This window comes from Coenobita brevimanus, chromosome 36 (genome assembly GCF_032717465.1).
Source record: "Coenobita brevimanus isolate Jiangsu-jjx chromosome 36, ASM3271746v2, whole genome shotgun sequence".
Classification (NCBI taxonomy): Eukaryota; Metazoa; Arthropoda; class Malacostraca; order Decapoda; family Coenobitidae; genus Coenobita; species Coenobita brevimanus.
Window position 1 is genome coordinate 4,795,535 of NC_136989.1, and position 27,325 is coordinate 4,822,859.

General features: G+C 40.3%; 1 protein-coding gene across 1 annotated transcript in view; it reads right to left on the minus strand.

Annotated features, from left to right (window-relative positions):
- The window catches only part of Rab3-GEF (Rab3 GDP-GTP exchange factor), a 182,100-nt gene that overhangs the window by 2,782 nt on the left and 151,993 nt on the right, over positions 1 to 27,325 (minus strand). Inside the window, exon 40 of the mRNA XM_080269717.1 lies at positions 2,700 to 2,772. Within this exon, the coding sequence (XP_080125843.1) occupies positions 2,700 to 2,772 (73 nt within the window). The remainder of the gene's footprint in view (positions 1 to 2,699; positions 2,773 to 27,325) is intronic.

A 27,325-nucleotide genomic window follows, 5' to 3' on the forward strand; every position in this document is an offset into this window, starting at 1 on the left:
GACACGTAGGGAGCACGCATGGTTTGGTTATATGGTTACCACCCAGCGTTGTAAATGGTTTCTTGGCTTACAGGAAACCATTTGGCTTGTCACTCAATGTAAAGCCACCTGTAACGGAAAGAAAAGCAATAAGAAGTGACAGGAAAGATGGAAGAAATAGGAAGAGAGGAAAGCAGGCACAGAAATAGAATAATAAAGGCTAAGGAAGAAGTAAGCAGCACTACATCAAGTGAGTGGATGATGGAAATAGGAAGAGAGGAGGGCAGGCACAGAAATAGAATAATAAAGGCTAAGGAAGAAGTAGGCAGCACTACATCAAGTGAGTGGATGATGGAAATAGGAAGAGAGGAGGGCAGGCACAGAAAAAGAATGATAAAGGCTAAGGAAGAAGTAGGCAGCACTACATCAAGTGAGTGGATGATGGAAATAGGAAGAGAGGAGGGCAGGCACAGAAAAAGAATGATAAAGACTAAGGAAGAAGTAAGCAGCACTACATCAAGTGAGTGGATGATGGAAATAGGAAGAGAGGAGGACAGGCACAGAAAAAGAATAATAAAGGCTAAGGAAGAAGTAGGCAGCACTACATCAAGTGAGTGGATGATGGTCGCCACTACCAACCACTAACCCAAATTTCCCCCTCAGCCAATAATCACCAATCCTTCAAGTGCATCTTCGCCTTGATAAACAAAAAAATGATTAAAGTTCTAATTCAACAGTGCAGTTCAATATACAAAAAAAATCCTCATCTATATTCTTCTCATGCTATAAACACAGAAAGTTGTAAAAAAAAGGGGGGAGAGGGAGGGGGAGGCCGAGGATGAGATGGAGGGATGGGGTGGAGAGGTATATGAGAGAGGAGGGGGGTGTGAGTTGGGAGCGGGGCAGTGAAATGGCCGGGGGACAGGGTGCCGTGGAGGCGATTTGTTTGTGGCCACCCCGTACGAGATTGAGGTGTCTGGCAATAGATAGATAGAAGTTTTTTTTCCAAGCGACATAACTGACTGGTATTGTGTGCATTTCTGTCTATCTATCTATCTGTCTATTTATCTATTTATCTATCTACCTATCTATATATCTGTCTATCTATCTATCTATCTGTCTAGCTATCTATTAATCTATCTACCTATCTATCTATCTATCTATCTGTCTCTCTATCTATCTATCTATCTATCTGTCTATCTATCTATCTGTCTATCTATCTATCTGTCTATCTGTCTATTTATCTATCTATCTATCTAATTTTGCACTCACTTCACCAAATTAGTTACTCTCAATTGTATAGCCAGATGCCTTAATCCTGTAAGGGGTGGCCACAAACAAATCGCCTCCATGTCGCCCTGTCCCCTGCCATTTTGCTACCATCCCCCCCATCTTACACCCCCCCCCTCTCTCTCATATACCTCTCCACTCCATCCCTCCTTCACATCCTCGGTCTGCCTCTCCCTCTGTCCCCTCCACCTCATTCACATACACTCTCCTAGTTAGTCTTTTCTCCATCTCTCTATCTCATCCTCGGTCTTCCCCTCCCTGACGTGGAATTCAGGAACATATTTACAATCAAGTCCTTTTGTAAATTGAATATCGTGGGGCTAGGAGGCTCCCTTATGACCCTTCCCTTAGCGATTTATTTTTGGATATGGCTGGTTGATATTATTTTGTAGATTATTTACGCAGATTGTGTGGGGATACTGGAATGATTGACAGGGCGACATGGAGGCGATTTGTTTGTGGCCACCTCTTACGGCATTAAAGCGTCTGGCAATAGATAGGCAGACAGACAGACAGACAGACAGACAGTAAGGATTGATAATAAAAGATTTTGATAAGATTAAAATATTGCCTTTCGATCTCTCTCTCTCTCTCTCTCTCTCTCTCTCTCTCTCTCTCTCTCTCTAAAAATGTACGGGTACGGGGCTAAGCTACTCAGTCCAGATATTTAAGAAAAGGGGCGCCCAGTTGGTCGCCCCTGAGTATCATTTAACAACCATTCCTTTGACTTAAACCCATATCAGCTGCATCTGGTTGGAGTGCCTAAACCCACGTAACCACCAGGCATCCTACGTTACAGGAAATCATTTGGCTTGTCATTCAGAGCCACGTAGAGGTAGTGCTAAATCATGTGAGTGGATGGTGGAGGGTCAGGGCACTACTCAGTCCAAATACTCATAGGTGATATGGAATAAGTCACCTATTTACTTAGCTACGGTGCTGGGGGAGGACTTCACGTGGTGGCACTGTTATAAATGGTCGGATCCACTGCCTGGTTATACACACGTCCCTCAACTCCCTCTCTATCCCACGAAATGACGATGGTGGACTGCTGGAGGAGGGTAACTTCAGCCTGCAGTCCACTGGGTTCATGTTGAGATGAGCCTGAGGTTGCTACTACTACTACTACTACTACAACAACAACTACTACTACTACTATTACTACTACTACCACTATTACTACTACAAAAACTGCTATGACTATTACTACTCCAACTACTACAATAACTACTACTATTGCAACTTCTGCTACTACTCCTACTACTACTACTATACAACATCTAAGGCAAGAATGGTCACACAATCACCCTTTAAGTGGCTTCAACTCAGCAACAAACCCCCAAACCATCCCGCGAACACAAACCCTTACAGGCAACACCCAAATGAAGCACCTAAATCCACTAGACCACCTGTTTCTCTGCACTACTTACTGTACTCCTCCAACACAAACACGCCTCCCTTCTGCGTGAAGCACTTTCGGATGTGATCCAAGCGTACGAAGAACTGAAACAGAACAGCATTGAAAACCCTTTTAAAAAAATTCCAGCGAGCTTGGGTTATGAAATGCATAGCCCAGTAGATGTAATTTATATGTACTTCACCAAGATTGTACTACAGAGTCGAAAGAAAGCTCTATGTACACTTGTAAGCCTTGGATTGTACTATTGAAACTCAGTGTGCTAAGTATAGGCAAACCGCTATAGTTGCCGCCATGCAACTTGTCACCTAAGCCCCGTCCACTTGTCACCTACGCCCCGCCCCCTCAGTCCTCACCCACCACCCATAGCCCAGGGATTCAGGAAGGGGCGGGGCATAGGGGACAAGCTGGCTGGCGAGGAGTTTACCAAGTCAACTGAAAAGCCTGTGGCAGGAGAGAAGCATGTCTGGCGTCTGTCTCATTGCTGTATGCACTCTGAAACGTGGCATGCAGGCAAACCACACCCGAGAGTCACAGCTGCGTTAGAAATGGGAATCTTGCCTACAACTTCTCACCCAGTGTTTTGACAAGACACAATTTCCATTCACTCTCTACCCACACCCCTGGACGTAGGGAGGTCGTGGGGGCCCTTACTTGAGGCTAAGATGTCTGCCGGGGAAATGCCACTTCAAATGAGGCTACGTGAGACATGCTGCTAGTTCATGACGGAGGAGTTCAGGGTATTAAAAAAAATAATAAACACTAACTTCTGCTTGAAAGAAAATTAATAATGAATAACAGACACCTTTTACTGAAGTGTTAATTCATCACACACTTTATAGCAAAACACAACTTTATCGAATGTGTTGTTTCATGAGACAACAATGAATCAAGGTCTGTTTTAAACAAGGCCAGGTTTTCACACCAACTGAGACCCTGTGTTGCTAGCTTTTAAATTTTTCGAGATTGCACGAATAACAGTGACATTGCAAACTGTTCCTAGTGCAGTCTAAAATGCTAATGACTGCAGAAATAAGAGCCACACTGCAAACTGTTTCTCATATCCCAGTAAGGCTTCGAAAGGGGCAATGGCTGTTCGCTGGGTTTGAAACTAGGAGATGCCAAATCGGTGTGAAATTCAAAACCTCACTAGGGCCAGAGGCAGGGCGGGGAGTGAATAGAAAATTTGAATTACAAGTGAAGTCAATATGATCCTTGGCTCCTACTAGCTTATTCTTTTTTTTATTATTTTGCGTATTTTAAAAGCTTCTATTTATTCTCCGTAGCAAAAGGGCAAATATGTATCAAATGAGCTGGTCAATCAGGTGGAAATATATTATAGAGGGAGATCAACGAAAGACCATCAAGTCCTCATTAACAATGTACAGTAATAATGTACATGTGTTTGTACTTAATTCAGAATATTTATTGAAAACGTACATGTTAAAGTTACACTGCTACCTATGCTGTAGTAGTAGTAGTAGTAGTAGTAATAGTAGTAGTAGCTGTTGTTGTTGTAGTACTAGTAGTAGTAGTAGTAGTAGTAGTAGTTGCAATCACATTAGTAGTAGTAGTAGTAGTAGCAACCCTAGGCTCAAATCAACGTGAACCCAGTGGACTGCAGGCTGAGGTTACCCTTCTTCTGAGCGCATCATCCACACATAGCATGAAAGACAGCGACCTGAGGCACGTGTGTATAACCACGCAGCTCCACCACCCAACCATATCAGTGCCACCACGTGAAGGTGCCCCTCTCCCCTACCATCATAAATTTTTCAAATCTCCCCCAGCTGCATGAAAAAAAAAAAAGTCATCTTTTTTTTTTTTCATATATTATCAGGGTCATCAGGAGAGTGGGGTCCCGGGGCTCAGTCTGCTGGTGTGGGTGTGGGTGTGGCAGTGGGAAATGAATAAATGATGCAGGATGTACACTGCTCAGTCTGCTGGTGTGGGTATGGCAGTAGGAAATGAATAAATGATGCAGGATATACACTGCTCAGTCTGCTGGTGTGGGTGTGGCAGCAGGAAATGAATAAATGATGCAGGATATACACTGCTCAGTCTGCTGGTGTGGGTGTGGCAGTGGGAAATGAATAAATGATGCAGGATATACACTGCTCAGTCTGCTGGTGTGGGTGTGGCAGTAGGAAATGAATAAATGATGCAGGATATACACTGCTCAGTCTGCTGGTGTGGGTGTGGCAGCAGGAAATGAATAAATGATGCAGGATATACACTGCTCAGTCTGCTGGTGTGGGTGTGGCAGCAGGAAATGAATAAATGATGCAGGATATACACTGCTCAGTCTGCTGGTGTGGGTGTGGCAGCAGGAAATGAATAAATGATGCAGGATGTACACTGCTCAGTCTGCTGGTGTGGGTGTGGCAGTGGGAAATGAATAAATGATGCAGGATGTACACTGCTCAGTCTGCTGGTGTGGGTGTGGGAGTGGGAAATGAATAAATGATGCAGGATGTACACTGCTCAGTCTGCTGGTGTGGGTGTGGCAGAGTGGAAGAGGGACATTACATCTGAACCACCCTTTACCTCATCTCTTAGTTCCAAATTATTACGGTTATTTTTTTATACAGGAGGGTGGTGGAGAGGGACGCCTTCACGTGGTGGCACTGATATACCCAGGCGGCTCATCTACCTGCATATACGTCCCTTACTTCCCTATCCCAGTCCTTCATGTACTGTATGCGACAGGTCAACTCTGGAACTGTCTCCCTCTGTCTGTATTTCCTACTGCCTATGACCTCCAGGGTAGGTAGGTAGGTAAGTTAACTGATACTCCCAGTCCTTCATGTATGCAACAGGTCAACTCTGGAACTGTCTCCCTCTGTTTGTTTTTCCTCCTTCCTATGGTCTCCAGTCTTTCAAACGCAGTGTGTCCAGGCATCTCAAAATGAACGGATCTTGAATTTGGCTCTCTTTTGTATTGTTTTTGTCTTGGAAGGAACAATTTGCGGAATCCTGGCCTTGGGTTCCTTCTTCCTTGCATTTTAAAAAAAAGACCTCAAGCCTGTATTCCACTGAGTGCTCATCCACTTGAGCCTGGGGTTATAACTACTACTACACCGAGAAAAGCAGAATAACTTTGACTACAATCCTTTCACCTTAACTTGGCCCAGATTTTCGTACTACTACTACTACTACTACTACTACTACTACTACTGCTGCTGCTGCTGCTGCTGCTGCTGCTACTACTACTACTACTACTACTACTACTGCTACTACTACTACAACTGCTGCTGCTGCTACTACTACTACTACTACCACTACTACTACTGCTACTACTACTACTACTACCACTACTACTACCACTACTACTACTGCTACTACTACTACTACTACTACTACTACTACTACTACCACTACTACTACTGCTGCTGCTGCTGCTGCTGCTGCTGCTACTACTACTACTACTACTACTACTGCTGCTACTGCTGCTGCTACTACTACTGCTGCCACTGCTACTACTGCTGCTCTACTGCTACTACTGCTGCTGCTACTACTACTGCTACTACTGCTACTGCTGCTACTGCTGCTGCTGCTGCTACTACTGCTGCTGCTGCTGCTGCTGCTGCTACTACTACTACTACTTCTACTACTGCTGCTGCTGCTACTGCTGCTACTACTATTGCTGCTACTACTGCTACTACTACTACTACTGCTACTGCTGCTGCTGCTGCTGCTGCTGCTGCTGCTGCTACAACTACTACTACTACCACTACTACTACTACTACTATTACTACTACTACTACCACTACTACTACTACTACTACTATTGTTACTACTACTACTACTACTACTACTACTACTACTACTACTACTGCTACTACTGCTACTACTACTACTACAGATGGCATTATAAGTAGCAGAATAACTTTAACTATAATCTTTTCACCTAAACTTGACCCAGGTATTAAAATTAGCCTAAAGAAATAATAGTAACTTCAAACCTCATTTGGTAACACTTAACTCTACTTATATTAGCCAAATAATAATAATAACAATAATAATAATAATAATAATAATAATAACAATGATAATAATAACAATAATGATAATAATAATAATAATTATTATTATTGTTGTTATTATTATTATAATAATAATACTTGGAACTTCAAACCTCATATGGTGACATTTTACTTATATTAGCCAAATAATAATAATAATAATAATAATAATAATAATAATAATAACAACTGTAACTTCAAACCTCTCATGGTGACACTTAAATCTACCTATAAGTCAAACACAGCAGTAAGTACACAGCAAAAGTGACTTCAATGGGCAGCAGGGACAATGTATATGAAACAAGTAACAAAACCATTCAGCAAGGAAGGAGATTTGGCAACTATGTAAACACAGCAATTATAAGTGTACCAGGGTCAGCAGAGGAGGTTGAAAAGTGTATATAAGTAGATGATATAAAGTACAATTCAGCCTTCATTGCAAGTAACCGTCCACTTACCTCAGCAGATGTTAAGTGTATATAAGTGGATATCATTTTTTCATAAAGTAAAATTCAGCCTTCATTGTAAGTAACCATCCACTTACCTCTTCAAAACAAGTTGCTATACAAGTAATTCTCTTCTACTTTTCTACTCTACTGTCAATATTAAAGTGAATAAAAGATCGCGTATTATACTTTTACCGATACTTATAAAGCTACTTGACTTGTTCGCTGACATTACAATCAGGACGAATACTCCTCTCCTATCCTCACTATCCTCTCTAACAATCCTCAATGAGCAGGGGAATATACCAGGCCTCTCTTAGCTTAGGAATTTTTGCCGTCGGAGGAACGCGAGAAGCAAGAGAGATGAAATATTAACTTTCATCCCAGTGCAACGTAATATATTGAAGTGGATAGTCTGAAGGGAGCCCCAAACTGGATACGTCTAGAAACCGGATATATCTGAAAACCTGATCTATCTGAAAACCGGATATATCTGAAAACCGGATATATCTGAAAACCGGATATATCTGAAAACCGGATATATCTGAAAACTGGATATATCTGAAAACCGGATATATCTGAAAACCGGATATATCTAAGAACCGGATATGTCTAAAATTCAGATATACGTAGAATCCGGATATTTCTAAAAACCGGCTATTTTCTCAGGTAAATTATTAACACATTTAAATTCTAGGGAACAACTAAAGATTCTGATTTTCATAGTTCGTACATTTTTTGGACTGATTTTTTCAATTAGGGATTTTTTATAATGAAAGAAAGCTCTATATTTTGAAGCAGGTTTCCTACTGATAATGAGATACGGATATATAAAAAAAAATGATTTATTACTTGCAATGAAGAGGGTCTGAATTTTGAGTTATTTTAAGCTGATTTTTGAGTTATTTTAAGCTGAAGTTTTAGTTATTTTAAGCTGACCCCAATACGATTAAGGTATGGAGAGGGAAATTTACAAGATCAAGCAATATCACTTAAATCTAACGCAGTAACATACCAAAGCCAATGTTACACTAATATAATAATAGCTACAGTCTTCACCCCTTCAATCCAACAATGTCTTTTTCATATGTCTGTCTCCACTAGGTTATGTAATCCAGCTTACGGGTACTTCCAATTGGAGTTTGATAAATTGCACTAACTTCTATAGTGTTTGTACTCTAACTTGGCTCAGATTTTTGTCCTCTGTTATATAACGATGCTCAGTGGCAGAAAAAGACAATACTATGGCTAATCTACTTCCCATAGCACTACTTCGTGACTAGCATCATATTCTAGTGTTATATTGTCACAGCTGAGCATTCGAGATGGTGAGATGGTAAGTCTTGGCCAAGCTGAGTGACGACAGTATATGCAGTCACTCTTCCATTATTCACAGGGGAGGGAGGATTACAAAGAAATTATATACAGTCGTTACTAAACCCCTTGCCGCGTAGCTTGTCCCTTGCACCTCGCCCCCTTACCCTCCACCCAGTGAGTGGATGGCCATGGAGTTAAAGAAAGGGGAGGGCTTGAGAGTTCTTTCCTATAGCCCCCACCATGTAGCGTGCCTCTGAAGCCCCGCCCCCTCACCCACCACCCAATGAGTGTCACGGAGTTCAGGAAGGGGGCGGGGCTTAGATGACAATTTGCAGGTGGTTGACTACAGTTCCTCACTACGCTGTATTTAATCACCAGCGAACTACAAGAATAAAGGAATACCAAGCTGAATTACATGACCAATGGACTACAAGACTAAAGGTATACTTGAGTGGATTGAAGAGTATACATGACTCACTGTGTAACTAGACACTCTCCTGGTTGGCTGAGAGGAACCAAGAGGTGAAATCTGCTGCTGCCTTATCTGTTTTAAGTCTCCATTTCCCTCTCCATCCCTCTCTGTATGTGTCTGTACAAACGCCTGATCAAAAACACATAAGCATGCAAAGAGAAATAAGAACAAATGCAGGATAAGAGGAAAGTAAAGGGGAAAGGGGATGTTGCAGAGGAGCCAAGGGGAACTGAATCCCTTTTGTAACAGAATTGAATCTCTCTCCAAGTTCTTTCTCGGGCTGTGACAAAGGGAAAACTCTTGATCAAGTTCTGTTTACCGTATCATTAAAACTGAGTGCGCGAGTGTAACCAGGCTTCTGATTCTTTATGGTCATTTATGAATCACCTGTTGATGTGTTTAGCCTGCATCCCACATCACAGGTAACGTTAGCAACATCATCAGGACATGCTCTAGTTTTGCTGAAATCTAGAGGCTTGGCTATACCTCAGTGCACACAGTTTTAATAATACAGCACAGGTTCCCTCAAGCAGCCTTACATCTCACTAGAAATAAGCTGGTTTGTTGACTCTTGGAGGTGTAAGACTGTACTCCAGCTGTCTTTATAAATAGTGAGTTAGTGAAATAATACTTGATTAGCCACTTGTCTGTACATGATGTCCCGGCTTATCAACGCTATATGAAAAAACTTAAAAAAAAAAACACTAAGGACGGAACAAGAACACAGGAGGTAGAGCACGAATATTCTGATGCCCTGAACCCGACTGATTTATAGAATTTTATCCAATCTGATCAGTAGTCAAAAGAATGAGTTCAAATGAGTCCAAATGAGTTCAAATGAGGAGTCCAAAAGAGGCTGGCATATATCAGTTAGATTAAGGCAAGCAGATCAGCATACCAAAGCAAACATATCTAAAGGGTATATTCCAAATGGCGCTGAGGGCTTCACACCTTTTCCTGAGCGATTTATTACACCTACTCTTGATCTTGTACACTGGAAAATATCTAGAGATTTACTATGCTTAGGTGTAATGTGTGTTTTTCATCGCTGAGAAAGAGAGGCGGACACCACAAGGCCAGACAGAATAAGTTCCTGGTTGACACGCACCACTACAAACAAGTTAAGTGTCAAAACCAAACAAACCAAACAAGGAAGACTTCAGAGATGGTCAAACAAAACATAGGGACGTTGTGTATGTGCAGACTGGGTAGGTTGACTCAATGCTGCTTTACTCTTCCTAGTGGCTAAAAAGGACAAAGTGCTGATTCGTCTCTGATGCTGCAGACTCAGTGCTGATTTGCCCCTGTACAAACTCAGTGCTGATTTGCCCCTGTACAAACTCAGTGCTGATTTGCCTGTGTACAAACTCAGTGCTGATTTGCGCCTGTACAAACTCAGTGCTGATTTGCGCCTGTACAAACTCAGTGCTGATTTGCGCCTGTACAAATTCAGTGCTGATTTGCGCCTGTACAAACTCAGTGCTGATTTGCGCCTGTACAAACTCAGTGCTGATTTGCGCCTGTACAAATTCAGTGCTGATTTGCCTGTGTACAAATGCAGTGCTGATTTGCCCCTGTACAAATTCAGTGCTGATTTGCGTCTCATGGTACAAACTCAGTGCTGATTTGCCTGTGTACAAACTCAGTGCTGATTTGCCTGTGTACAAACTCAGTGCTGATTTGCCTGTGTACAAACTCAGTGCTGATTTGCCTGTGTACAAACTCAGTGCTGATTTGCCTGTGTACAAACTCAGTGCTGATTTGCGTCTAATGCTACAAATTCCTAGTGCTTCCTCGCTTACAGCTCTCCAAATTCCTATCGGCATTTATTTATCGGCCAGAGGAGGCTCCCTTTCACCTCATCCTTAGCATTTATTGAGTGTTTCCTTAGCATTTATTCCACTTCCTCCTTAGCATTTATTGTGTATTTCCTTAGCATTTATTCCACTTCCTCCTTAGCATTTATTGTGTATTTCCTTAGCATTTATTCAGTACTTCCTTAGCATTTATTGTGTATTTCCTTACCATTTATTCCACTTCCTCCTTAGCATTTATTGAGTATTTCCTTAGCATTTATTGTACTTCCTTCTTAGCATTTATTGTGTATTTCCTTAGCATTTATTGTACTTCTTCCTTAGCATTTATTGAGTACTTCCTCAGTACATATAATGTGTCTAGCATTCAAATTCCTTCCTCAGCATTTACTCTCTCAGTATTCACAATGCCTTCTTCAGCATTTGTCTTCCTCAGCATTTATTCTCAGTATTCACAATGCCTTCCTCAGCATTTGTCTGCCTCAGCATTTGTCTCTGCCTCAGCATTTGTCTCTGCCTCAGCATTTGTCTCTGCCTCAGCATTAGTCTCTGCCTCAGCATTTGTCTCTGCCTCAGCATTTGTCTCTGCCTCAGCATTTGTCTCTGCCTCAGCATTTGTCTCTGCCTCAGCATTTGTCTCTGCCTCAGCATTTGTCTCTGCCTCAGCATTTGTCTCTGCCTCAGCATTTGTCTCTGCCTCAGCATTTGTCTCTGCCTCAGCATTTACTAGTACGTGTCAGTTCCATATCAATGTCTTCCTAAATTCTCCATAATATTTTCTTCATCACTCTGGTAAATAATTCTATAATGCATTAATTCCTGTACGCCAGGGATCAGTGGTATTATTTATTTTTATTTATTTTTATTTTATTTATTTCTTTTATTTTTTTTTATTTTTTTTTATTTACTTTACTTTTTAATTTATTTTTATTTTTATGTATTTATTTTATTTTTTATTTTTATTTTTGTCTATTTTTTATTTTTATTTTAGTTTTATTTATTTTTATTTTTATTTATTTATTTTTATTTATTTATTTTTTTTTACTTAATTTTTTATTTATTATTATTTTTATATATTTATTTTATTTATTTTATTTTTTATTTATTTTTATTTTATATATTTATTGTTTCTTTATTTATTTTATTTTTTATTTATTTATTTTTTATTTTTATTTACTGTTTTTATTTATTTATTTATTTATTTATTTTTATTTATTTATTTTTATTTTTATTTATTAATTTTTATTTACTTTATTTATTTACTTTATTTTTTATTTATTTTTATTTATTTTATTTTATTCATTTATTCTATTTTATTTTATTTTTTATTTTATTTATTTCTTATTTATATTTATTTTTATTTATTTATTTTTTTCATTTAATTATTTATTTTTATTTTCATTTATTTTATTTATTAATTAATTTATTTTTATTTTCATTATTATTTTTTTGCCACACAGACGATTAAATCAGTTGATCATTTCCACCATTACATTTCCACCATTACATTTCCACCATTACATTTCCACCATTACATTTCCACCATTACATTTCCACCATTACATTTCCACCATTACATTTCCACCCATTACATTTCCACCATTACATTTCCACCATTACATTTCCACCATTACATTTCCACCATTACATTTCCACCAATTACATTTCCTCCATTACATTTCCACCATTACATTTCCACCCATTACATTTCCACCATTACATTTCCACCCATTACATTTCCACCATTACATTTCCACCCATTACATTTCCACCATTACATTTCCACCCATTACATTTCCACCATTACATTTCCACCATTACATTTCCACCCATTTTCCACCATTACATTTCCACCCATTACATTTCCACCCATTACATTTCCACCCATTACATTTCCACCATTACAATTCCTAAAATCGTCTGTGATGCCAAAAACTATAGTCTTTTCACTCAAACTTGGCCAAGGGTATTGTTCCTTTGCAGTATATTCTGACTCAGTAGCCTAAATGACGTTGCTAAGACACTACATCCTATCCTTAGCATATTACATAGTCGCGGCGCACGACTCTGAGGTCATTATCGTACCCTGGCAACCTAGCACTCAACAGCGCATCTGATTCTCCATTATACACGAATCACATTGTTATACACGATTATTATACACGATCATTATTATACACGAATCACACGCGTATCAAATTATTCACAAATATTATTATACACGAATATAATTATACACGAATATTATTATACACGAATATAATTATACACGAATATATTATACACGAATATAATTATACACGAATATATTATACACGAATATATTATACACGAATATTATTATACACGAATATATTATACACGAATATTATTATACACGAATATAATTATACACGAATATATTATACACGAATATATTATACACGAATATTATTATACACGAATATTATACACGGATCACACGCGTATCAAATTATACACGAATTATATTATTATTTATTGTTATCTATTTATTATATTTTTGCATTTATCTATGTATTTATTTTTGTATTTATATATGTATTCATTTTTGTATTTATGTATTTATTTATTTATTTATTTTTGTATTTTTTTATTTTTTTATTTATGTATGTATTTATTTATTTATTTACTTATTTATTTATCTTATTTATTTCATTCATTTATTTATTTATTTTTGCATTTATTTTTGTATTCATTTATTATTTATTTTTGTATTTTTGTATTTATTTTTGTATTTATTTTGTATTTATTTATTTATGTATTTTTTATTTTTTTATTTATGTATGTATGTATTTATTTATTTATTATTTATTTATTTATCTATTTTTGTATTTATCTATTTATTTATTTATTTATTTACCTATTTATTGTTTATGTATTTATTATGTACGCATTTATTTATCTATTTATTTATTTATTATGTATTTATTGATGTATTTATTAAGTTATTTATCTATTATTTATTTATTTCTCTATTTATTTTTGTATTTATATATTTATGCATTTATTTATTTATGTATTTATTCCCGCAACTCAGCCTTCATTACGGAAAGATGGCATTTTTTGGGCCAGGTCGGTGTGAAAGGAGTATAGGGGAATCCAACACTGGCTTCAGGTGTCACTATCCTTGTCTTATTATCATACAAGCTTGTTATTGGAATGATATATGGCCCGTATTTTGGGCAAGTATGAAAAATTACTGACCCAATTTTCATGTTTTCATACACCACAGAACCATGAATAAATTTAGCACTGGCAGCTTAACCCCTAACCACCGGCTGAAGTGTATAGCAGTCACGATTTTTGGCGCGGAGCAACGCCGGTTGACGTGTATAGCGGCAAGCGTCTTCCCGCCACCCTTTGAGCTTTAACTGATCCTTACTCATCGACGGGACCAGCTGGAGACGTGGCGATACTTGCATTTGAAAGAGGAAGAGTTGGTGATTCTTATGTATCTTTAATTTTTTCTCCAGCTGTTATAGTTTGGCAGATATTAGGGTTTAAAGTAACGGTATTTTTTTCCCGTCACGGATATCCCCTGTAGGGAGGAGCGTGCAACATCAGAAAACCCACGGCATGTAGGGGTTAAAAATGATCATACAAGTGAATACTCCTTAGCTTTGGCAATATAAGTTTCGGTAAAATTTGCAAGTGATTTTATCCAATTATTCTCCGTCTTTCTCTTTCACGTATCATCTTCAAACTTTCTACACACTTAAATTCTCAAGCAATTTTATCCTATTATTTTTTTCTCCATCTTTCTCTTTCACGTATCGTCTTCAAACTTTCTACACACCTCAGTGGGAATCTTATCTATGTTGTATTAAACTTTCATGAATATTGGTCAGTGATTTTTAGACTTATCCATAATATAGCCCACTGCCCAATAATTCTTTCCACGTCTTTCTCTTTCATGTATCAACTTCAAACTTTCTACACATCTCAGTAGGAATCTTGTGTGTGTTGTATTAAATTTTCACGAAGATTGATTAGTAATTTTTAGACTTATCCAAAATATAGTTCACTGCCCAATAATTCTTTCTGCGTCTTTCTCTTTCATGTATCAACTTCAGACTTTCTACACACGTAAACTTTCAAGCGATTTTATCCAATTATTCTCCGTCTTTCTCTTTCACGTATCATCTTCAAACTTTCTACACACCTCGGTAGGAATCTTATCTGTGTTGTATTAAACTTTCATGAATATTGGTCAGTGATTTTTAGACTTATGCAAAATATAGCCCACAGCCTCAGTTTGCTTCTGGGTATATCTAAGCTAACTCAAATTTCCTGTGTTCACGACAAAGCTAACCTGACGTCTTTAAAGCTAACTTCTTCTTCCTTTACTACCCTAAGGACAAAGCTAAAGGTGCCAATTAAAGCTAAATTCTTCTACCTTTACTACCCTCAAGACAAAGCTAAAAGTGACAATTTTTAAAAGCTAATTCTCTTCCTTTACTACCGTCAGGAAAAAGCTAAAGGTGCCAGTTCTTTAAAACCTAACTTCTTCCTTAACTACCCTCAGGACAAAGCTAATAGTCCCAGTTTTTTAAAAGCTAGCTTCTCTTTCCTTTACTACCCTCAGGAAAAAGCTAATAGTGCCAGTTCTTTAAAAGCTAACTTCTTCTTCCTTTACTACCCTAAGGACGAAGCTAAAAGTGCCAATTAAAGCTAAATTCTTCTTCCTTTACTACCCTCAGGACAAAGCTAAAGGTGCCAGTTCTTTAAAAGCTAACCTCTTCTTCCTTTACTACCCTCAGGACAAAGCTAATAGTGCCAATTAAAGCTAACTTTTTCCTTTACTACCCTCAGGAAAAGGCTAAAGGTGCCAATTTTTAAAGGCTAAAATCTGATTCCTTTAGTACCCTCAGGACGAAGCTAAAAGTGCCAATTAAAGCTAAATTCATCTTCCTTTACTACCCTCAGGACAAAGCTAAAGGGCCATATTTTCTCCCTTACTGCTCACTTTACTGACAGGTACTCTTGGTTAGCATCAAGCCTTTACACTCTTCAATGATTGACTTAGGCAGACGAGTGAGGAAGTTTAGAGAGTCTTTTGCCATATCAGGAGAAAGCTAAGGCACTTAAATTCAAGCTAAGGTGATGAGAAAGCTAAGTTCCCAGCTAAATTCAGGCTAAGGTGATGGGAAGGCTATAGTGTGAGTTTTATTGAAGATCAGATTGGGTAGCTCCGTAGACGAAAAAAAACAGGGCATCAGAATTCCAAAATGCTCGCGGTGTGAAAGTCGTGGATTAGTAAGAGAGAATTTTGTGTATATTTCAAATTACACAAAATTTTTATAGGCTTGTGAGGGATGGTCAATTTCTGGTCCAAAATTATTATTATTATTATTATTATTATTATTATTATTATTATTATTACAAAGCATATTTTCATATGGGCAAGGACAGAGAACTAATGTATTGAGTTTGTGAAGGACGATCAATATCTAATCCAGAATTATTATTATTATTATTATTATTATTATTATTATTATTATTATTGTGGCTACGCATGGAATTAGGTCATCTGGCTATAGATAGATGGACAGATAGATAGATTTAATCCCCAGCTCACTCACTGCAGTCAAAGAGTTAAGAGGAAAGATTATACTTGAAAAACAGATACATGATTAGACCTCCTGTGAGTGTCAATGATGCAAAATGAATCGCTAAAGAGGAAGTGTTAGGTCATCTTAATGCTACTGGCTAAGGAAGAGGTGTGTAGAAGGCCTCCTCTTTGTGCTCAATGCTAAGGACATGCTTCTGGTGTTTGGGCGAGACAGGTGGTTTGGGTTTGGCATTAAGAAAACAGAAAAACAACAAGAAAAAAAACAAAAGGGCAGCAGAGAACAGAAGGAACTGAACTTGGAGAGTCACCACTTGTCTTGAAAGAAAATGAGGGTCGAGGGCCGCGTTTTCGTCAGCAGGAGAGACTTGGCAAAACCTTCCTCATAGCGACTTAACCTGTTACACCTTGATATTCTTTATTTACATATACCAACACAGCATCAGTGACCATCAAGAGGATATTAAGGTGCAATAGGCAAACTAAATCGCTAAGGAAGAGGTGTTTGGACATCTCTAGAGCCAGTGAGAACAAGACCCCGAGTGTCTAGAGAGAAGGTGTGGGGCGGGGAAGGTCTAGTGACTTTACTATGGAGACTGGGTGGGCTGAGACAGGACCAAGCTCCAAATCCTTGACGGTCACTTATGCAACAGCTGCAATTGCCAGATCCGGTTAGCCTGCATCCCACATTGCACAGTGAATCCAGGGAGAGGAAAGTTGGACATGATACCCACATGCTTAGAGAATTACCGTCAAACATTGGGAGGCCTTCGTCACCCTCTCGCACACGCAGTTTCCATCCTAAAGCCCTAAGAGACACGCGTGGACAAGGGTCGTCTTTTGAGTGGGTTTGGGGAGTCCGTAATGCCTGTTCCCTAGTGATTTATTCCACATGGCACCTCAAGATCCTATATATTACTGATGCAGGGATGCTGAGGTGAGACGCGAAATGGATCGCTAGGGAAGACATGGTTACGAGGAATTCCCTGCCACCCAGACCTACCCTCTCGCTTCAACAAGTCACTATCACAACTACAACCAACTGCACTACACCAGTCTTTCCATATTCACCTCGAAATCCTTTTATGGTGAAGACGTCGAGCATGGATACAAAAAAGGAGAACAAAAGATAATGTGAGAAACGACACCATGATAAAGGAACAGCTTTTTTGAGTTAATATGCAAAGAGACTCACCAGAAGAGTTACACTTTGCTTAATGTAAAGTTAATAGGCACATCATATGGCTAAATGTGTACATGAACTAGTTACAAGGGCCGGCGATATTGTGTTAACTAGGTACAAGCAAGGCCAGCGTAATTTAACTGACACTACGGCTGCTACTGGCCACTACTTAACAAGGCTTTAGTATCTACATCTAAAGGGCTTCTCCATATAATCCATAGACCATCTCCAAAGTTCCCTCTATGACCAGGAATGACAACTAAAGACAAGTAATCCATGGAGAGCTACATAGTGGTGAAGGGACGAGGGGGGATGGACAGGATATGATGCTGATTGTACTGGTGGTGGTGGAAGGATGTGGTGGTGGTGGTGGTGGTGAGGGAGGGAAGGATGTGGTGGTGGTGGTGGTGGTGGTGGAAGGAGGGATGTGGTGGTGGTGGTGGTGGTGGAAGGAGGGATGTGGTGGTGGTGGTGGTGGTGGAAGGATGTGGTGGTGGTGGTGGTGGTGGAAGGAGGGATGTGGTGGTGGTGGTGGAAGGAGAGATGTGGTGGTGGTGGTGGTGGTGGGGAGGAAAGGATGTGGTGGTGGGGGGGGAGGGACGGATGTGGTGGTGGTGGTGGGGAGGGGAGGATTTGGTGGTGGTGGTGGTGGGGAGGGAAGGATGTGGTGGTGATGGTGGGGAGGGAAGGATGTGGTGGTGGTGGTGGGGAGGGAAGGATGTTGTAGTGGTGGGGAGGGAAGGATGTGGTGGTGGTGGTGGGGAGGGAAGGATGTGGTGGTGGTGGTGGTGGGGAGGGAAGGATGTGATGGTGGTGGTGGGGAGGGACGGATGTGGAGGTGGTGGTGGTGGTGGAAGGTTGTGGTGGTGGTGGTGGTGGGGAGGGAAGGATGTGGTGGTGGTGGTCGTGGGGAGGGAAGGATGTGGTGGTGGTGGTGGTGGGGAGGGAAGGATGTGGTGGTGGTGGTGGTGGGGAGGGAGGGAAGGATGTGGTGGTGGTGGTGGTGGGGAGGGAAGGATGTGGTGGTGGTGGTGGTGGGGAGGGATGTGGTGGTGGTGGTGGTGGGGAGGGAAGGATGTGGTGGTGGTGGTGGTGGGGAGGGAAGGATGTGGTGGTGGTGGTGGGGAGGGAAGGATGTGGTGGTGGTGGTGGGCTGGGTGGATGGGAGGGAAGGATGTGATGCTGACAGTTGTGGTGGTGGTGGTGGAAGGATGTGGTGGCTGTGGCAGTAGTGGGGGAGGGAAGGAGGTACAGGTGGTGGTCCTGGGAGGGAGGCCAGCTGGATAAATCAATGCCACCACCTGAAGGCACCGGGGAGAGAGGTCACCCAGTTTTATAAATACACATAACATCACTTAATCTTCTCCCTGTTATGAACTCTAGAATCAGTTGGACAAAAGGCAATAATAATGGAGAAACAGTGAGGAAATTTTAGCTGTGATTCTGTAAAATTATCTGGACTTCACTAATAATAATAATAATAATAATAATAATAATAATAATGTCTGGAGATCACCATACCATTGATTTATTGAACTCTGAGGCACTGGCAATTCTTGAAGTGAGGTATTTTATTTTGGATGTGGGAAGGAGCGTTGTGGTGTGGATGTGGATGTGATAGGAAGCGTTAGGAGGAACACACTGGGGTGGTTTGGCCATGTGGAGAGGATGCAGGGTGAGAGACTGACGAGGAGAGTGTATGTGAGTGAGGTGGAGGGGGGAAGAGGGAGGGGGAGGCCAAGGATGAGATGGAGGGATGGGGTGGAGAGGTATTTGAGAGAGGGGGGTGTGAGCTGGGGGGATGGAGAGTGAGAGACTGACGAGGAGAGTGTATGTGAGTGAGGTGGAGGGGGGAAGAGGGAGGGGGAGGCCAAGGATGAGATGGAGGGATGGGGTGGAGAGGTATTTGAGAGAGGGGGGTGTGAGCTGGGGGGATGGAGAGTGAGAGACTGACGAGGAGAGTGTATTTGAGTGAGGTGGAGGAGGGGAGAGGGAGGGGGAGGCCAAGGATGAGATGTAGAGATGGAGTGGAGAGGTATATGAGAGAGGGGGGTGTGAGCTGGGGGGATGGAGAGTGAGAGACTGATGAGGAGAGTGTATGTGAGTGAGGTGGAGGGGGGGAGAGGGAGGGGGAGGCCGAGGATGAGATGGAGGGATGGGATGCAAAGGTATATGAGGGAGGGGGGTGTGAATTGGGAGCAGGGCAGTGATATGGCGGGGGACAGGGCGACGTGGAGGCGATTTGTTTGTGGCCACCCCATACGGGATTGAGGCATCTGGCAATAGATAGATAGATGGATAGGATGTGGGAAGTCTATAGGTACCAAGTGGAGAGGGATTGTTACACTCTCCCGTGATAGGCATGGAGAGAGGGAGGGAGGAATGGAGAGAATGGAGAGAGGGAGGGAGGAAAGGAGAGAATGGAGAGAGGGAGGGAGGGTTGGAGAGAATGGGGAGAGGGCGGGAGGGTTGGAGAGAATGGAGAGAGGGAGGGAGGAATGGACTGAATGGAGAGAGGGAGGGAGGGTTGGAGAGAATGGAGAGAGGGCTGGAAGGATAGTGGAGGAAATTAAAGAGGGATGGAGGGACTGTGGAGGGATGGAGGGAGGGATGGAGGGACTGTGGAGGGATGGAGAGAGGGATGGAGGGACTGTGGAGGGATGGAGGGAGGGATGGAGGGACTGTGGAGGGATGGAGGGAGGGATGGAGGGACTGTGGAGGGATGGAGGGAGGGATGGAGGGACTGTGGAGGGATGGAGGGAGGGATGGAGGGACTGTGGAGGGATGGAGGGAGGGATGGAGGGAATCTGGAGGGATGGAGGGACTGTGGAGGGATGGAGAGAGGGATGGAGGGACCGTGGAGGGATGGAGGGAGGGATGGAGGGGCTGTGGAGGGATGGAGGGATGGAGAGAGGGATGGAGGGACTGTGGAGGGATGGAGAGAGGGATGGAGGGAGGGATAGACGAGGTCAGAGGGGCACTGAAGGAGCCTGTGATGTTTTAGGAAGTGCAGCGATGTGACAATTCGAATATTTTTGAATATTTGGTTCCACGAATACACACATGAAGCCTTAAAAACAGCAGTGAAAGTTCAATACATCCTTTAACAGCACCTTAAACAATTACCTCTATATTACCCCCATTTCTGCCACAGGTCAACTCTGGAACTGTCTCCCTCTGTCTGTATTTCCTTTTGCCTATGACCTCCAGTGTAGGTAGGTAGGTAAGTTAACTGATACTCCCAGTCCTTCATGTATGGAACAGGTCAACTCTGGAACTGTCTCCCTCTGTCTGTATTTCCTACTGCCTATGACCTCCAGTGTAGGTAGGTAGTTAAGTTAACTGATACTCCCAGTCCTTCATGTATGGAACAGGTCAACTCTGGAACTGTCTCCCTCTGTCTGTATTTCCTACTGCCTATGATCTCCAGTCTTTCAAACGCAGTGTGTCCAGGCATCTCAAAATGAACGCATCTTGAATTTGGCTCTCTTTTGTATTGTTTTTGTTTTTCTCTTGGAAGGAACTGTTTTGCAGGCTCCTGGCCTTTGGTTCCTTCTTCCTCAAATAAAAAAATATACCTTACGGATAACTCAGGGATTGGATATTTCGCAACACCTATGTATTCCAGTATTTTATTCCAGCATTGTATTCCGGTATTGTATTCCAGTATTTTATTCCAGTATCTTATTCCAGTATTTTCCAGGCCAATTTATTCAACTGTCATGGAAGCCTGATTATTTACAAATTTTTTAAAGACTTGCTTCAGTGTCAATTGAATGGAAGATAAAGTTTCCAATATTGTCTTTGAATATGTAACAAATCTATTTTCTGAAGACTTGCATCATCGTCAATTGAATGAAAGACAGAGTAAGTTCCAATACTAAGAATATGTATCGAATATATTTTCTAAAGATTTGAATCTGTGTCAATTGAATGAAAGACAGAGTAAAGTTCCAATAATGTCCAAGAATATGCAAACAAATCTATTTTCTGAAGAGTTACATCAGTGTCAAAGAATGAAAGACAGAGTAAGTTTCCAATACTCAGAATATGTAACAACTCTATTTTCTGAGGACTTGTATCATCGTCAATTAAATGAAAGACACAGGTTCCAATAATGTCCAAGAATATGTAACCAAATCTATTTTCTGAAGACTTGAATCTGTGTCAATTGAATGAAAGACAGAGTAAGGTTCCAATACTGTCCAAGAATATGTGACAAATCTATTTTTTGAAGACTTGAATCTGTGTTAATTGAATGAAAGAGTAAGCTTCAATTATTGTCTATACAGGGAGATTCATAATTACTTACATTAAATTGGAGGACGAACTCCTTGGATAATTTTAAACAACAATGTCTCTATGTTAAAATGTCCAATTGTACATAGTGTTGCTGGTACAGTTACGATGTTGTATTGATGAGGGTGGAAGGTGAAGGGCAACCCCCGTCGATTTCCACAGATATTGTCCACACGTCTTGAGTACAGTGTGCTGCAGACGAACAAACAGCTCTTATGTTACATGGACCGTGTACAGCCGTATGAAGGAAAGGTAGTTACTGTCAGGGTGGGGTTATGAAGGGTAGTATGGGGATGGGGTGGGAAAGGGGAGGTAATTTGGGCTGGCTGGTTTGCACTCCACAAAACTGGCATCGATGCAGCAGCGCAGGCTGGACACATCGCTACTGTGTGGGACATACGGCGCAATAAAGGTATTTACTGATTACATTGTCCAGTGTGTGATTTAAGCATTTTACATACGTGCCTCTTGTTGACATGTTACTACATTACGTTATCATGTAAGTACAGACTAACGTAACATGGCAACAAGAGGCACGTATGTAAAATGCTTAAATCACACACTGGACAATGTAATCAGTAAATACCTTTATTGCGCCGTATGTCCCACACAGTAGCGATGTGTCCAGCCTGCGCTGCTGCATCGATGCCAGTTTTGTGGAGTGCAAACCAGCCAGCCCAAATTACCTCCTCTTCCCCACCCCATCCCCATACTACCCTTCATAACCCCACCCTGACAGTAACTACCTTTCCTTCATACGGCTGTACACGGTCCATGTAACATAAGAGCTGTTTGTTCGTCTGCAGCACACTGTACTCAAGACGTGTGGACAATATCTGTGGAAATCGACGCGGGTTGCCCTTCACCTTCCACCCTCATCAATACAACATCGTAAATGTACCAGCCACACTATGTACAATTCGACATTTTAACATAGAGACATTGTTGTTTAAAATTATCCAAGGAGTTTGTCCTCCAATTTAATGTAAGTAATTATGAATCACCCTGTATATAACTTCCAATATTTTCTATTTTAATAATGCAATAGCTAAAGAATTCAATTTTTATCCAGCCTTTAGACTTTCTGACGAACATTTAAACATTATTCTGGTAATACAACAAATCCACAAAGTCATAAGGGTGTATACTTGAATATTTTAATTTTAAGACAAAGATATATAAGTTCCAATGCAATATATAAAGAATTCCATTTCTATCCAACGTTTAGACTTTCTGAAAAATATTTAGACATTATGCTGGTAATAATACAAATCCACAAAGCCATAAGGAGTCACTTAAATACTTGAATATTTGATTTTTAAAACATAAGATATATAAGTTCTAATATTTCGATTTTAATAATGCAATATATAAAGAATTCAATGTTTTATCCAGCATTTAGACTTTCTGAAAAATATTTAGACATTATGCTGGTAATAATACAAATCCACACAGCCTTAAGGGGTCACTTAAATACTTGAATATTTGAATTTTCAGATAACATAATAATGATTCAAGTCTCCAGCAATATTTCTTTACAAACTCAATACCAGAGCTTAAATACTTGAATATCTGAATTTTAAGACAACATAAGATACGTAAGTTCCAATATTTCGATTTTAATAATGCAATATATAAAGAATTCAATGTTTTATCCAACGTTTAGACACTCCGAATAATATTTAAACATCATACTGGTAATACTACAAATCCACACAGCCTTAAGGGGTCACATAAATACTTGAATATTTGAATTTTCAGATAACATAATAATGATTCAAGTCTCCAGCGATATTTTTTTACAAACTTAATATTTAAGCTTGTATCTTGAATTCTATTGAAGTTTTTATTGTACCCTTCCATGCATCCTCTTACAACCATAAACTTTTTCCAAATTCTACTGTTTTTTTTTGAGATTTGAATACTTAGGCTTTTGAAAATACTGGAATGAGCTAATATCTAAATGGGAATATTGTACAAAGACACAGAACTTACACAAATGTTCCAAATACTTAAGGGAGATTGATACTGATAACTTTTTATGGGGGCTATACGGATGTTCTGCTATGTAAGGCAGATGGACATTGATAATTTATATGTCACTGCTGTTAGGGTGGCCTCATGTGGTAGGTGGAGGGAGAGAGAGGAAGTGGAGGGTCATGCGGGAGACGTAGAGAGAATGGAGAGAATTGAAAGTGAGAGAGCGAAGACTATCAACGTAGTAAAATCCACGGGACCTTCACACACTGCTTCAACTACACAGCATATCACGAAGCACTCATTCCATCGAAGAGGGTAACTGGTTGTGGTGAACTGTGGTGAAATGTGGTGAAATAGCATGTAAGGAAGTGTGGTTGTGGTGAAATGTGGTGTAAGGAAGTGTGGTTGTGGTGAAATGTGGTGATATGTGGTGAAATAATGGTCTTGACATGGGCAGCAATAACGTGTCCTGACATGTAGGTATAGGAGATGCTAGCCCATATTCTGAGTAACATGGGAGAATCCTGTACACCTTTTCCTGAGCGATTTATTTTGAACATTAACCATTTTTATCATCTCCCTCATTATACCAATGTAGAAAAGAATGTCAAGGTGTAATTTGCAGAATAAATCAATTAGGAAAAGGTGTTAATGACTGGAAGGAGAAAAAATTTATTATAGGAAAAAAATATGTCACCCAAACACGCCATCAATCCAGGTGGCTTTAGTGATCCCGTAACAACTTCTAGACGGCGATTTAGTCTACTACATCTCAAAATCTTCCTGTATATCACTGACACTATGCTGACCTAGGTAACAGGTGGCTTCTGTGATCCCGTAACGACTTTTCTCCGGCGATTTTGTCTGTCTGTTACACCTCAAAATCTTCCTGTATACCACTGACACTATGCTGACCTAGGCAAGAGGTACGAGACTGCTACGTTGTAATAGGCAAAATAAATCGCCAAGGGGTAGGTGTTAAGTGCTTCCTGTACCACCCAGACTGTGACTCCGGAAAATTAATGGGTACGAGACTGCTACGTTGTAATAGGCAAAATAAATCGCCAAGGGGTAGGTGTTAAGTGCTTCCTGTACCACCCAGACTATGACTCCCGGAAAAATAACCATAAGTTCCGTGTATCATATTTTATTTCCTACTTATATATATTTTTTTCGAATATTTGCACTTTTCAAAAATCGGCTACTCGTGACTCGAAAATTCAAATTCTTAAATGAATGGAGGACACCTTGATATTGGGGTATGGATTTTGTTTTTGTTTTTTTTTAATATATATTACCTGTTTATATACTTTTTTTGAATTTTTGCACTTTTCAAAAATCGGCTACTCGTGACTCGAAAATTCAAATTCTTAAAAGAATGGAGGACATCTTGATATTTGGGCATGGATTTTGTTTTTCTGTTTTTTTTTTTATATATATATATATTACCTGTTTTATATATTTTTTTGAATTTTTGCACTTTTCAAAATTCAGCTGCTTCTTGATTATAATTCGAATTTTTAAATGAATGGAGGACATCTTGATATTGGGGTATGGATTTTGTTTTTGTTTTTTTTTTCTTATATATTACCTGTTTATATACTTTTTTTGAATTTTTGCACTTTTCAAAATTCTGCAACTCTATTATAATTCAAATTTTTAAATGAATGGAAGACACCTGGCAATTGAGGTATGGATTTTGTTTTTTGTATATATATTACCTGTTTATACAGTATATACTTTATTTGATATTATGCACTTTTCAAAATTCAGCTGCTTCTTGATTATAATTCGAATTTTTAAGTGAATGGAGGACACATGGCAATTGGGGTATGGATTTTTTTTTTTAATATATACTTTTTTTCAATTTTTGCACTTTTCAAAATTCAGCTACTCTTGATTATAATTCAAATTCTCAAATGACTGGAGGACACTTGGCAATTAGGGTATGGATTTTTTTTTATTTTGGTTTTTCTTCCTCAATTTATATACTCAAAACAAAAATAATTTGGATTTTTTTTTTTTTTCATTTTTCCAAAGCGTGCTCATATCAGGACTTCTTCAGATGGCCTTATAATGGGCAAAAAGTCACGTTTAATTACTCCTAACCTCTCTTCGCCGCACTGTTGCCTCTTTATCTCTTTTCTATCGCTTTTCTATCGCTACTTCAATGGTCACTGCTCCTCTGAACTGTCTGCTTGCATCCCTCCACCTCTGTCTCTTTGCCGCACTGTTGCATCTTTATCTCTTTTCTATCGCTACTTCAATGGTCACTGCTCCTCTGAACTGTCTGCTTGCATCCCTCCACCTCTGTCTCTTTGCCGCACTGTTGCATCTTTATCTCTTTTCTATCGCTACTTCAATGGTCACTGCTCCTCTGAACTGTCTGCTTGCATCCCTCCACCTCTGTCTCTTTGCCGCACTGTTGCATCTTTATCTCTTTTCTATCGCTACATCAATGGTCACTGCTCCTCTGAACTGTCTGCTTGCATCCCTCCACCTCTACGACGGACGCGTAGCACTCGTCTAGCAGCAAACTGTCATCCCTTTTCTGTCCAACTCTCTAATGCAAGAGTTAACCGTTACTCCCAGTCCTTCATTTATGCAACAGGTCAACTATGGAACTGTCTCCCTCTGTCTGTATTTCCTACTGCCTATGACCTGTGTAGGTAGGTAGGTAGGTGGAGGCGGTGGCTGAATCGGTAGAGAGGCGGCTTGCAGTCCTAACGGACCCAGGATCGAATCCCGGCTGGGGCAGGGAACAGTTTAAGGATTTGAATTTCCTAAAAAGCAGACTTTACTGATCTACCAGATGACCCGCCGACATGTCGTAAAAGTACCCCCGCTAATACCAGTACACCAGTCCTGTATGAGAGAGCCCTAGCATGTATTCAATATGGACGGTGGGTGTTAGCGCCGAAGTGGTGACATGTGGAGGTGTAGGAGGACTACTGGGCCTTGGGATAGGCCACTGCCCCCAAGAAATAGGCCCTGACCCTTTGACCGGAGTCGGACACGTAAAAAAAAAAAAAAAAAAAAAAAAAAAGTTAACATACTCCCAGTCCTTCATGTATGCAGCAAGTCAACTCTGGAACTGTCTCCCTTTGTCTCTATTTCCTTCTTCCTATGACCTCCAGTGAAAGTAGGTAGGTAAGTTAACTAATACTCCCAGTATTTCATGTACACTAGCTCCCAAAAGTATCTTCAAAATAAAGTGCCATACATTCTGACACAATGGACGATGTCTGTCATACGTGTTGCGTGACGTGGCAACAAAACTGGCAGCCCTGCATGCTGGGGAGTGGTTGCCATACACCTGTATATGCCCTGGGATTGTGTATACCGTTTTCTAACTGACGTAATACTAATCACTTTGTCATATGTAGACAGATTTGAAGTTATTATGGTGACAACTATTTAGCTTTAACATAGGCACGGCTAATCTTTCTAGGGTTCATCAGTAATGCTTTCACGAGTGCCAGCACAAGGTTATCAGCACTCTAGATAAATAGT